This window comes from Ambystoma mexicanum, chromosome 2q, assembly GCF_040938575.1.
Source record: "Ambystoma mexicanum isolate Mex_15411 chromosome 2q, UKY_AmexF1_1, whole genome shotgun sequence".
NCBI lineage: Eukaryota > Metazoa > Chordata > Amphibia > Caudata > Ambystomatidae > Ambystoma > Ambystoma mexicanum.
Window position 1 is genome coordinate 218,266,920 of NC_090924.1, and position 13,499 is coordinate 218,280,418.

At 47.7% G+C, this 13,499-nt stretch overlaps 1 protein-coding gene across 3 annotated transcripts in view; it reads left to right on the forward strand.

Annotated features, from left to right (window-relative positions):
• Positions 1-13,499, forward strand: part of VPS35L (VPS35 endosomal protein sorting factor like) — a 1,734,364-nt gene that overhangs the window by 965,420 nt on the left and 755,445 nt on the right. For all 3 annotated transcript variants that reach the window (XM_069647157.1, XM_069647156.1, XM_069647158.1), the window contains exon 18: positions 11,416-11,469. In XM_069647157.1, the coding sequence (XP_069503258.1) occupies positions 11,416-11,469 (54 nt within the window). The remainder of the gene's footprint in view (positions 1-11,415; positions 11,470-13,499) is intronic.

Sequence of the window (13,499 nt, forward strand, 5' to 3'; positions counted from 1 at the left end):
GAACAAGAAAGAGGGGGGGGGGGAGAGGGGAAAAGGAGAAGGAAAGAAGGAAGTTCGGCTGGGGGGGGGGGTTTTCAGAGGCTCCTCCAGAGTCCCCTCCCATGCGCCAATGTCAACATCTTCCATGGTGGACTACTCATGCGTCCGGCTCAAGAGTACAAAGAAAGAATACTTCAGAGCGCTATTACTAGGCCAGAGGGGCGACAGTCCGGTCAATGTTCTCGCTGATCTGCATCGGGGTCCAGGACCCCCTGTTCATTCCTCTCCGGGTTTCCCCTCGGGGAGGTGTGCCTGGGCCTCGGTCTTCCTCTCGGTCTCCTCGGTCTCGCAGTCCAATCACCTTCTATATGGGTCTCCGCCCATTTCCATGCCTCTTGCGGGTCGCTAAAATGAACCGTGGTTCCACCATGATATATCTTCAATTGGGCTGGGAAGAGCAGGCCATATTTCACATTTAGTTGGGCCAGCTGTCTCTTGAGTGGCTCAAACGATTGTCGTGCCCGCTGCACTTCTCGGGTGTAGTCCGGGAAAAAGGCGATTCGGGAGCCGTTATGGGTAATCGAGCCTTGTGCCCGCGACAGTTGCAGGAGGGCATCCCTATCTCGGTAGTTGAGTAAGCGGGCGATGATAGTACGTGGCGGGGCACCCGGGGGTGGTCTACCCGCCGGCATTCTGTGAGCCCTCTCCACTGAGAAGAACTTTGAAAAGGATGTGGCCTCGAAGATGTCTACAAGCCACTGCTCCAAGAACAGCTCCATACACTGTCCCTCCTCCCTTTCTGGCAGACCCAGGATACGGACATTATTGCGACGGGATCGCCCCTCTCCATCCTCCACTCTTGATTCAAGGGTCTTAAGGCGGTTTAAGGCCTGGGACAGTTGGCGGTTAATCCCGCCTATGTTGTCTTCCACTTCAGAAATACGGTGTTCCGCCTCTCCCGTTCTGGAGGTTAGCTTCTGTAGATCGTGGCGTAGGAAGGAGACGTCTGCCGCCATGCTATCTATTTTGCTCTCCATGGAGGATCGGGAGTTAGCAATGGCCGCCATTACATCATGGAGAGAAAGAGGGCCCTCCCCATTAGGGGAGTTCGGTCGCGTTGCTGGGGCCGCCGGGGCCGGGGTGGTGGCGACGGCAAATTGGTCCATGCTGCTCTGTGTGGAGGGTTTCTTCTGCCTTTCTTTCCCCATAGTTCCGGGGAGGCGTGGGGCGTCCGGCACGGTAGGTCGAACAGTGCTAATTACGCCCTTCCGGATCTACTCCGGTGTACCGTGTCGCAGCCCCGCAACAGGCCAGGTGGAAGGCCTCGGGGTCCTCCAAGCACTTTCCAACACGCAGGTTCCACGAATCCACCGTCTGTATGGAGCAGGGGGGGGGGGAGAGTTAATCCCACCTACCTTCTAGCACCGTCGGGCCAGGCCGCTGCCGTCCTCCACCACTCGGGGCTTGGTCGAGACAGCCCAAGAGCAGGAGCCGTTTGTCCGGCCGACCTCCGGTTGTAAGAAAAGTCAGTGTCCACTGCGTGTGCCGTACCACACCAGGCCGCTTCAAGCCCCAATCAGATAGGAGGTGGTCTGCCCTCAAGCTCCGGCGGCCATCTTGGTTTCGCAGTTCGGGGCCCCCGGCCTTCGGTAAATTGCAGATTATGGCCCTTTAAACGGGCAGACGACAGCCCGGATTTCAGCCGGTCGTAGCCCACAGCTTCACGGGCACAATCGTGGCGTTGATGTCGCTCGATGTCCCCAGGAATCAGGATAAAAGTACAGGATTGTGTCGGCGCTTACGGGAGCTCACTCGGCTCACGTCCGCATCGCTTGCGCGCTAGCCACGCCCCCTAGTGACCGTGTTTTTGAATTGCTTACTATTAGTGCCTGTGTGTTTTTCTAGATGTGGTTTTAAATAAATAATTATATCTCTTTTACACCAAGCCCTGGTCAGTGTTTACTTGTTCTACTGTGTTCTCTTGACCTATTGTGAATACTCTGTATACTGCCTAACTCTTCTTGAGGGAAGTCTGACTGCTGAGCCACAGCTACCAAGTGAATCTGTGTGGTACAGACTGCTACCAAGTGGGTTTACTGCCAAACACCTGTAGTCCTAAATCTTTTGCAGTGGTCCCAGAGGGAACTGCACAGGTTTCTGCCTAACAAGGGAGGAAAGATCTTCAGGTTACTGCATGGAATAACCAGGCTTTGAGGGCCTTCCTGAAGGAGTAGTAGTTCCCATTGCAGCGAATGTTCAGTGGAATGGAATTCCAGAAGGTGGGAGCTTGGACGAGGAAGGAGGATCCAACAATTCTGGTGCAATTGAAGGAATGGGGGGACACAAACAGGGGTGCAGAACTGGTTCTAAAGTTTCTGATGCGTTGGTAGCGTGTAAGCTTGTCTTGGAGGAATTCTAAGCCAGTTTTGTGGATAGTGTGGTGTGTGGTGCACATGGACTTAAATGTCGGCTTATTGGAAGCCAGTGTAGTACTCTACAGGTTGGGGTGATGTGTTCTCTCAGTGATAGGGCAAGGAGTCTGACTGAAGAGTTTTGGATTCGCTGGAGTTTTCTGAGCTGATAGAGCGCCCAGATGAGGGCCTTAGCATAGTATAGGCGAGCGAAGATGATAACGAGGATTGCTCAGACTCTGTGAGAGTAGGATAGAAAGGGGAAAATTCACCTGAGGCTGCCTAGGTGGAAATGACAGGTGTGGACATGGAATTGATGTGATGGGAGAGAATGTGCATCCCAAGTTTTTTACAGAGGCTGATCCGCTGGGTGGGCTCCTAGGGAGGTTGGCCAGGGGCTGGGTTGGGGAAGGAGAGATGTTTTATCACAGATTAGGATTTCGGTTTTACCAGGGTTGAGGAGGAGGTAGTTATCCGTCATCCAGTGGTCGATTTCAGAGAGACATGAGGCAAGGTCAGGATGGGGGATGTCGGCAACTTGGGAATCTTGAAAATCATCTGGTTGTCATCTGCATAGTAGTAGGTTAGGTTATGAGGAGCAGGGAACAGGGCTTAGGAAGAGATTGAAGAGGAGGGGGAGGCTCCCTGTGGCTCCCTTTGGGGACCGGGCAAGGGAAGGAAGTGAAAGGGAGAGAGAAGTATGATTTGAGAGCGGTTGCAGAAGAATGAGTAGATCCATCTTAGAGCGGCATGCCTCATGCCTGTAGAGTGCAGTCTGTCCATGATAATGTTGTTGTCTATTGTGTTGAAGGCAGCAGAGTTATCCAGGGGGTAAGTGCAGCACAGCCTTCCGAGTCTGCTGTACTTTTAAGTTCATCCCAAATGCAGAAGAGTGAGGATTCTGTTCCCCAGTAGGGTCTGAATCCAGATTGGGTGGGGTTTAGGAGGCATTTGGATTCTGTGTAGAGGCAGAGCTGCGTGTATGCTGTGTGGTCTAAGTTTGCCAATCAAGCGTACGTTGGAGGTAAGGGCGGTAGTTGGAAGGAAGGACGGGGTTGAGGGTGGGCTTTTTAAGAAAGGGAGGTTTTGAAAGCCTCAGGAAAGATGCCTGAAGTAACAGAATGGTTCATTATGGATTGCTCAACTCTGCCGGCACAGGTTGTGGATAGGATGTTTTTAAGGAGCGAAGGGACCGGGATCTCCAGGCTAACCGTAGGGGCGGCATGGGCTTGTAGTTTCAGGAATTCAGCAGAGAAAAGGGGAGTGAAGGAGGAGAGGACTGGCCGAGCGGGAAGAGGGGTGGCTGAGACAATGTGAGGCAGAAAAGAAAGTGGGAGGGATGATAATAGTTGGTGGTGATGGTGCAGTGTCTTTCGATAGCGATGTTGAAAAAGTGGTCTGGTAGGGCATCGCAGAGTATTTGGGAGTGGGGGAGGGAAGGGTTGAGCAGCTTGGAGTCTTGAATTCTGTGATGTTCCTGTGGTGTTCTCTGTTAGGGTTACAGGAGTTGGACATTCGATTTCCATAGAAGGATCTTTTGGCTTTCCTAATTTCCATCCTATAGGTCCTGGTCTGTCTGACATAAGTGGCTCTGTTTTGAGGCGTGTGGTTGGCCCTACAAATGCGCTCCAGGCGATGCTTATGAGTTTTAAGGGATTTGAGGGGGGTTTGTACCATTTAGGGTTAGGGCCAGATCTCGGGGGGGAGGAGGGGAGGCTTCAGGTCAGTGTGAGCAGGATGAGGTAATTGGAGAGCCATTGGTCAAAAGGTTCCATAGAGGTGGGTTCTTCGTGGCATGCGAGGACTGGGAGGGAGCAAAGAAGGGCATTGACCAGGTTGGTGTTTATAATTACATTCTTCCAGAGAGGTACAGGGGAGGGGAGAGTAGGGGAGAGGTAGTGCTAGAGAGAGGAGGGGCAGGAAGGGAGAAGGTCAGGAGAAAGAGGAAGTTGGCAGAGTGGTCAGTCCAAATTAGAGGACGGAAAGGGAGGGTGTAGATCAATTCTGTGGAGCTGAATAAAGTGTTAATGGTGTGTCCTGCTATGTGAGTGGGGTGTAATATCAGTTGGGTCATGTTCAGAGTTTCCATGTTATCAATGAGTGGACGGGTCATAAGTTTGGAGGGAACGTCCAAACAGATAAGTCTCCTAATATGGTAAGGGACTGTTGTGAAATGAGGATGGATGATAGAGAGTCAATAAAGGCTTCTGCACAGATTATATTGTAGCCAGGAGGTCTGTAAAGGAGTTAGAAGCTATGGGTGAAGGAGCGGGAGGTTTGGATTTTTGCTAGTAATGATTCGCTGTCGTTGCTGCAGGTTGTTTTACTGTGTTTAGGACTGAGAGGTGTTGTTTGTGAAGGATGGCCAATCCTCCTGCTCTGTTGGACCTATTCTGAATGATTGGGGAATAGCCGGGGGGTTGCGGGAGCCTTGTGTGCGACAGGTTCGAAGTCGTCAGAGAACCAAGTTTCATTGGGGAAGAGGATGTCTGGGTTTTCATCAGCGGTAAAGTCAAAAATGATGTGTTTGTGTTTGGAGAAAGATCTGGCGTTTATGAGGATGCAAAAGAGCATGTACGGTTTGTGAGGGAGATTAGGTACTGGGGTGGGAGGCAGAATTGGCATGCATGGGTCAGGGGGAGATGAAAGGGGTAGGAGGCCTATCTAAGGGGTGGCAGAGGGGTGTGATTGGGCAGGATAGACGGGGTGGAGGAGGAGGGTTCACTGGGGTGGTAGGCAAGAGACTGTGAGGGGAGGAAGACGTGGGGGAAATGAGGTTCAGAGAAGGGTGCTGTGGCTTGAAGGCAGGAATGTTTTGGAGGTTTAGGAGGGGAGGGTGAGAGATTGGACCAGGGTTGGGAGTTGGAGGGGAGGCCAAGACTGTCTACGGGAGGGGCGCATTGGGGCTGGTCTTGGTCGGAGCTGAGGAGAGGATTGAGGGTGAGATGTCCCACAGAGGATCTGGTGCTTGTGTTTAGGGCTGATGTCTGGGGGCCAATGGTGTGTGCGTGTGAGTGTAGGAGGGGCTGTTGAATGTGGCATGTTAGCTAAGGTGGCCTGGTCTACGCTTAGGGATGGGAAATGTGAGTTTGGGAGGTGGTTGTGAATTGGAAGGAGTAGGAGAGAAGGGAGGAGGGGGTGGAGGGCGTACAGGGTGTGCGTTTAGGGGTGTCGGGAGAGGAGGGGGGTGTAAAAACAGTGGTGATGGTAGAATGGCAGATAGGGTCGATGTTCTGGTTTCTGGTACGCCAGCGTGCAGCTCTATTATGGGAAGTGTAATGTGCACTTGTGGAAGGGATGTGTGAGATGGGGATGTGTGGGAGTGTAAGGTGGAGGGAGGAGGAGCGTTGGGTATAGTGGGGTGGATAGGGGCGAGGAGTGTGCATGTAGGGGTGATGGGAGAGGAGAGAGAGAGATGGAGTGATGGGGGTAGGGTTAGGAAAAGTGGTAGAGGGGGGTCAGTGGTCTGGTTCCTGGAACGCCAGCATGCAGCTATATTCTGGGATGTGTGAGGCATGATTGATGGAAAACTGATTTCAATCAGCGGGTAAATGGAGTGCGGGTGCTGAGAAAACTGTAACAAACAAACAGTTCTACAGGATCCTCGTAGGGCTAGCAGAATGACTCCCTTCTCCTAGCTGGTTCCGCAATGTTCCTTGTAGTTTTCAACAACACTTTTAATTCCTTCAAGGAAGTTTCCACACATTCAGCTTTCTTTATACTCTTTATCCTGCCCCCACTGGGATGACAACAATACTCGCTGTGTCCCTCATCACTCTCCAGCACCACACTCTTGTGGAACTCCCCAGGTAACTACAAAGTGATTCACTACTTCATCTGCTTCTTCATGGCTTACAGTCTCGAATATTGCCCGCCCCCTCCCAGAGTTATACCTGTTCCCAGGGAACTCTTCACCGGATTCGCCTGGGGTCGCGGGTCCAGTCTCTGGTTCAGCATCTTCTTTCCTACTACTTCTGCAGCCTGCTTCTCTCTGCAGCCAATTACTGCTGGCGGTCTGGGTGCAATTTTCGGACCCCTCGGTACACCCATGACAGGTCACACCACAGCCACAATCTCTTTTACTGTCCACACATTGTCCTGCGCTGCTCTGCTGTAGACTACAGCAGGCGGTCTCAGCACCGTTGTCATACCGAACGGTCCACCCATTACAGGTTGAACCCCCACCTTTTCGTTTCTCCAGGTCTACTGCGCTAGTTCCCAAACAACTCGCTTCTCGGGCGTCCCGCTGTTCATCTCTTTAACTTTGGAGACGTGCCTTGCTGCAGTCTCCCGAAGCCCAAGTTCGCCCTTACAGGTTTCAATGCGCCCCTCGCTTGCCGGGTTCTCCTTCTGAATGTACAGCAGCTCTCAGCATACCAGAACCACAGAGGCCATTACCGGACGGGTCAAAAGATGACCAAGAACCTAAAGGGATCAAACTTTGTCTTCCAACTTCACTCTCAGGTTTGGAGATTACAATCTCCCAGGTTTCACTGGCGTCCTGCTGGCTTAAACATTCACCTCTCTCTCTCTTTAGCCTCACTTCTGTTTCTTTTTCATATAGTTTGGTCCACCCCAGCATGTTTTGATCTACCGCCAACCTGGGCCTGTAGCCTCATTTTGTGAGGACATTGATGCCCTGTTGTCCTTTTTGCTTCCTACTACTATTCCACTCATAGTTCTTGGTAATTTTAACCTTCATCTCTCAACGACACATTCTGCTCTTCCATTTCTCACTATTCTTGATTCTCATTTCTTGTTTCCTCTTTCTACTTCCCCTTCCCATATCTCTGGATCTTGCTTAGATCTTATATTTACTTCTTCTCTTGTTACATCTTCTGTGTCTTCACTCTCCCAGTCTATTCGTCCGACCACCATCTTCTTTCTGTTTCTGTCTCGGAACGTCTTCCTGTTGCACTTCTGCTTTCCCAACCTCTTCTTCTTACTCTCGGCGCAATCTGCGCAACTTCAATAGTTCACTCTTTATTTCTGCTTGTACTTCTAATCTGGTCTCCTATTCATCCTTTTCGACTTTGACAGCTGATGAAGCTGCATCTGTTCTTTTCTCTTTGCTCTCTTAGTCTCTTGACTCACTCTGTCCCTCTTCTACTTTTTTCCCACAAGAAACCTCCCTCAACCATGGCTTTCTCCCCACCTCTGGGCCATGCGACGTGTTCTCCGGCCACTAGAAAGATGCTGGTTGAAGCAAAAAAAGTAGGAAACAGTTCCTATACTTCTTACCATGCTCTGTACGACAACTGTCTCCACTCTGCCAAACAAACTTATTTTTCTGATCTTTTACACTCCCAGACTTCTCATCATAGACAGCTTTTTAAAACCCTTTCCCCTCTACGCCTGACCATTCAGTCTACTCCACGCTTTCTGCTTCCAACCTTGCCCTTTATTTCACCTCTAAGGTCTCCTCTTCTTGATCTGCTATTGACTCTTCTATCATGCAGTCGGCTCCTTATACTTCTTTGGTACCTCCCAGGGAGTTTTTTGCTGAGTTCACCCCTATTACTAATGAGGTGACCTCTCTCCTCCTTGCTCGGGCTCAACCCACCTCTTCCCCAATGGACTCCATTCCATCCACACGTCTATCCTTTACTCGTCCTCTATCTTACAATTCTGTTTAACTCCTGTCTATCCACTTCCATCTTTCCATCCTCATTTAAGCACGCTACTATCATCTCGATCATAAAGAAACCTTCTGCTGATGTACCCTTCTCCACTCCATTTCGCTCTTGCCATACCTTTCTAAAATTCTTGACCGTATTGTTTACGCTCAGATTTCCACTTTTGTCTCTCGTAACTCCATTCTTCCTTGTTTTCAGTCTGGCTTTCATCCTGGCTATTCCACTGAGACTGCTCTCCTCTATGTTCTGCACTCCCTACACTATGCACGTCACTCTAAACACTCATCTCGTCTCATTCTTCTGAATCTTTCTGCAACTTTTGACACTGTTGACCACACGCTTCTATTGTCGGCCCTCTCTTCTTTTGGTGTTTCTTGCTCTATTCTATCTTGGTTCGAATCAATCCTGTCCCACAGGACTTTTTCAGTCTCTTGGATCGTGGCTTCTTCCAAAACATTTCCTCTTACCTATGTGTTACTCAAAGCTCTGTCCTTGGTGCCTTCCTCTTTTCTCTCTACACCTCCTCACTCGCTGGTATAATTTCTTCTTTTGGGCTATCCCACCATTTCTACGCTGATGACACTCAACTCTTTCTATCCTTCCCGCACTTCACCAATGATATTCACAATTAGCTCAGCGCCTGCCTCCTTGCTATTAAATCTTGGATGACGGACCACTTCTTGGTACCCAATGCTGCCAAAACTAAGGATATTTTCTTTCCTTCCACCACCATTCTATCTCCCCTTCCCACCCATTCATATAATTTGCCCATGCTCAGTTACCTACTTCTTCAATGGCCCATAATCTGGGTCTTTATCTAGACTCAGATCTCTCCTTTAATCATCACATCTCTCTATCTGCCTGTTCCTGTCGATTCCACCTGCACAACATTCCAAAAGCCCGGCCTTTCATGACCTTTAAGGCCACTCAACTCCTGGTGTCTGCCTTAATCTTTTCCTGGCTCTTCTACTGTTCTTCTACCCTCTTTGGACTTCCTTTATCTTGTCTAGCCCCTCTGAAATATGTGTTCAATGCCTCTGTTCTTGTTCAATTTCTCCTTGCGACTCTATTTCGTCCTCTCCGGTTGATCTAGGATGACTTTCTTTCCATCACTGTTTAAAATGTAATTTTCTGTGCTTAGTTTTTAAATTCCTCCATGGCCTTGCACCCTCATATCTATCCTCTCTCATCTCATGTATACTCCTTCTCATTCACTCCGCTCTTCTTCCCATTCCCTTCTTGTCGCTCCTCTCCCTCCTTGTTCTCAGTCTCGTTTTCGCTCTTTTTCTCTTCTTGCACCTTTACACTGGAATTCTCTCCCTCTCTCTCTTCGTTCGATTTCTCTCTATACCTTCTGGGTCTCTTTGAGATCTTATCTTTTCTCTACTTGTTGAGAAGGTTAATGTAAATACAGATCTCTGCTGTGTTTTATATTTTATCTCTATTTTAATGTACCGTTCTGTTCTCATGTACAGTGCTTTGGTGTAAAGCACTATATAAAAATGAAATAAATACACAATACTAATAAGGTCACTTTGATTGACAGAAGCTGTGGTAACACTCTTCTCTGTAGTATTCTCGTGCTCTTCTTGTTCTCAGTCTTTGCAACATTCAATACATTGGCAGTTTGTCTTCCTTCACTGTTCTTCCTTCCAGTACTGTTAAAAGAAGGGCTACAATTAGCCTTTACTTATCAGGGGCAATGTTCTTTTTGTTGGTTGGCACCTCCCACCAATTCCTCATTGCCCACAAAGAAATCCCCACAACAAGCAAGCTATTGGTCTTGAGGGAAAGAAGCATAAGGTATCCAAGAAATACCAGATTTCTACCTTAATAGTTTCCTCAGCTGCTGAGCACGGGGTAAAAGGGAGGTGGAACTGAGGTCACAGGGCTTTGAGTGCCTTATTTGTGTTGCAGACATCGTCCTTTCCCAAATCGAGAAATGGACCATCGAATGAGGTCACTGCCGACACCCTCTGCTGGGTGAAAAAAGATTTTGATGGCAGCTGCGCTCGTGTGTATATATCTGAAGATGAGGAATCCGTCAGAGGATCCATCCATCAGAAACAATATTACCCCAGTTTTGCTTAGGGTAAGGGAAGAGATAGTGCCACTGCAAGCCCTGACCTCCTTTCCCTGTCCGCGGTAGTGGCAAATAGGCAATGATTCTGTGGTTGGAAAGTGGAGTTGCTGGGTTTTGGGGTGATCTGAGGCTGGGGCAATTATTTCTGTGCAGTGGGCCAGACAGTCACTCGGAGGGTCTGCGACAATAAAGACACATGTCACACACAATACTACTCATTTTTTCTTACTTCAAAGCCAAAATAGCAACTGAGAATGGAAAGGAACACACCAGGGCCCACAGGTTTCTTCAGTCGGCGTCACTGTGCCTGTTCCAGAGTAAAAGAAACACCAGCTCTGTGGCTTTGTGTGGTGGGTGTGTTGACGGGTCCTCTTCGCTGTAGCTTTGACCAGTCCCAACAATATTTTATGATCAGAGGGAGGCGAGGACTGAGGCTGCCAGATCCTACCTTGGCCCTCAACACCACTCATTTCTGCCTCTCATAGAGGCTGGGGTGGGTTCCACTGAATCCACTGCATCCTGTTTGAGAGCTAGGATAAGGCAGCAGGGTCATATGTGAACTGTGGTAGTTTTATTTGTGTAGCCCCATGCATCCTAAAGAGTCCTTTACTCCACAGCCGACAGCATAATGTGCTGAGCATGGGTAGTGTGGTAGGCTCAATAGTGTGATCTTCCACTGCCTACATACAGTGCAGCCACATTCCCAAGCCCTGTTGCACCAATAGGCTGACAATCCGTAGCAGATGTGAATGGGAAATGTAATGTTAAATGCATTTCATGAGAGAGAGAAAGACAACTTTTTATTTTCTTGTGTCTAAAACAAATGAAGGATCCCTCCCGATAGAATATTATCCCATGTATTGTCCCATTCTTAATTTACATACTTCTGTTGTGTACTCTGTTGTTTATGCTTTTGACCTCTGAGTTGTTGTATTTAATTAGACCTCATGATGCGTTCACCTTCGCATTAATGGCCTGAATTCTAATACTAGTAAGTATGCTGTTGAACTGTAATTAATATTTGTATCCTGGACAAATACATTTCTGTACTGGCCATCTTTATTATAAAGTACTTGGAAAAAACAATCCACACAAAATGAACAGTTATATTAATTTAGGTAGTTTAACAAAATGGTCTCATTTCATAAAAAATGTATGGCATTTACAGGGGGAATCTATTTGTCATACAGAAAACACTTTAACTTTGATTTTTACTATTGGATGCCATGTGAATGATTTTAAACATGGTAGCTGATAATTTACCTGAAAGTTCTACACATTTCTTTTACAAAACTCTCTTTTTTAGGATTATATCAGCTGTGCTGAGGTGTGGGTGGAGTATACTTGCCGACACTTCACGGTATGTATTCATTTTTGTATTGACTTGTATGTTTCCATGTCTGACTGCGGTATGGTGTGCCCAAATGTTGGGAGTATCTTTTGTATAATCCATAATGGTGATCCTGCCATAAGTCTTCCTGCCATAAGTCTTCCTGCTGGGAGATATAATCAAAACGTCTGTTTTCCAATGGCCTCCAGTCCATTAGCCATCATCAAAAACTATATTGGCAACTTAGATTCAGACATTACAGACCTCTTAAACACATAGCTTCCAAAGTCCTGTCACAGATGGTTTAAAAAATGCTCCAAATCCCAGAGAAGGTTCAAGGGTGTTTGAGTTTTTGGGCAAGGCGCAAGGGATGTTCCCCATTTTCTCATCTAGATGTAGCATTTTCCCTCCTAGCCCAGCCGTCTACAGCCCCCAGGTTATATTACAATTGACCTTTTCACAATTGACCGAATTGTGAAGGTCAATTTTAACATATATGTGGGGGGAAACCCCCAACAACCTCCCACCTAACGCCAAACCCCCCAAAACCCCTATATATATAAGTAAATATATATTACCAAACAGATATATATATATATATATATATCTGTTTGGTATATATATATATATATATACGGTCAATTGTGAAAAGTTCGGTATATATATATATATATATACGGTCAATTGTGAAAAGGTCAATTGTGACCCTTTAAATTCGGTCAATTGTTCATTCGAACAATTGTAAACGAACAATTTGGGTAATGCCTATAGGGATTATTGACCCATACTGTCTGATCTCTAGATAGCTGTCAGTGAGGACTTAGGGCAATCACCTTCTCTATCTAAGCTTCCTCTGGTACTTTATAAGCTAATCCTACACTATAAACGTTGTTAATAACAGACACACTCCCCAACTCTGTCTCATTCTTTTCACGCCCTGATGTTCCTCTACCTGTCTGTGACTTATGTTCTCCTCTTCCTACTTTCTTGCATCAACTCCATCCACCTTCTCTACTTCTCCCTACGTCTTCCTCTTCTGTGTCCCTCTGATGTCTCTCTCGCTGCTACTACCTGCCTCCACCTTTTGATGTTACTACTCCCTCCTCCATACTGCTACCACTCCACACTACTTCTATCGCCCCACCTTCTTCCCTGCCACCCTCCTTTTACTCTGACACATACTTTTCACTCACTCTCTGCACTCTCTCTAACACTCTCTCAATCAACTTGCACTAACGCTCACCACACAGTATGACTTGCTCTCATCAGCCAATAACTCATACTTTCTCCAGTTCGCCTCCACACAACAGTCCTCCATTCTTCCTCCTGCTCGACTCTTATTCCGCCACCTTCTCCTCCACTGATCTCACCTGAAAAACCCACTTTTTCTGTTTCCCTTCTTATCCCCCTACTTTTCCCACTTGATTACTGGCCCAACCAATCTGGTTCTGTCTTCCTTGCCTGGGAGGTATACAATCATTGGAGGTTACAAATAGGTGGTTAAGCTCCCCCCCTTTCCTCAGCATGTGGTTGCTGTGCTGCAACAGCGGTGGCCCATGATGCAATATGGTACTGTTCACATACAAGTAGGCACTTGGGAAGGGGATAGGAATTGGGGCACTCGCAGCTGCCACTGTTCCCTTTTAGGGGAGGACTGCCTCTAGCTTCCACCTGGGTAGGTCTCCCATCCCAGGCTGAGCAAGGTTCCTATCCCTCGTGAGAAGGTTAGATTAAGGAGTAACGCTTGAGGACAGGAGGCAGGCTAATGCCAAATCATAGGTACGAGGTTCAAGTGTTTCAAAATGTTGGGATGCGGCAGTAGTCCACATAAAGTTGAACTATTTGTATACACATTATGTGTGAATGCAAGCTGAAATGAGGAAAACCATTGAAATTTAGGAACCTTCTCTATTGGTCCTCTTTATCTAGACCTCTAAACACCTGGCATCTCAAATATTTAGCATATACAAATCTTCTGGATTTTGATAGCATTCTTGGGAGAAACATTTGGAGGATTAAAAAGGAGTCTGTGTGATTGCGAAGTAATTAGAAAAAGCGGG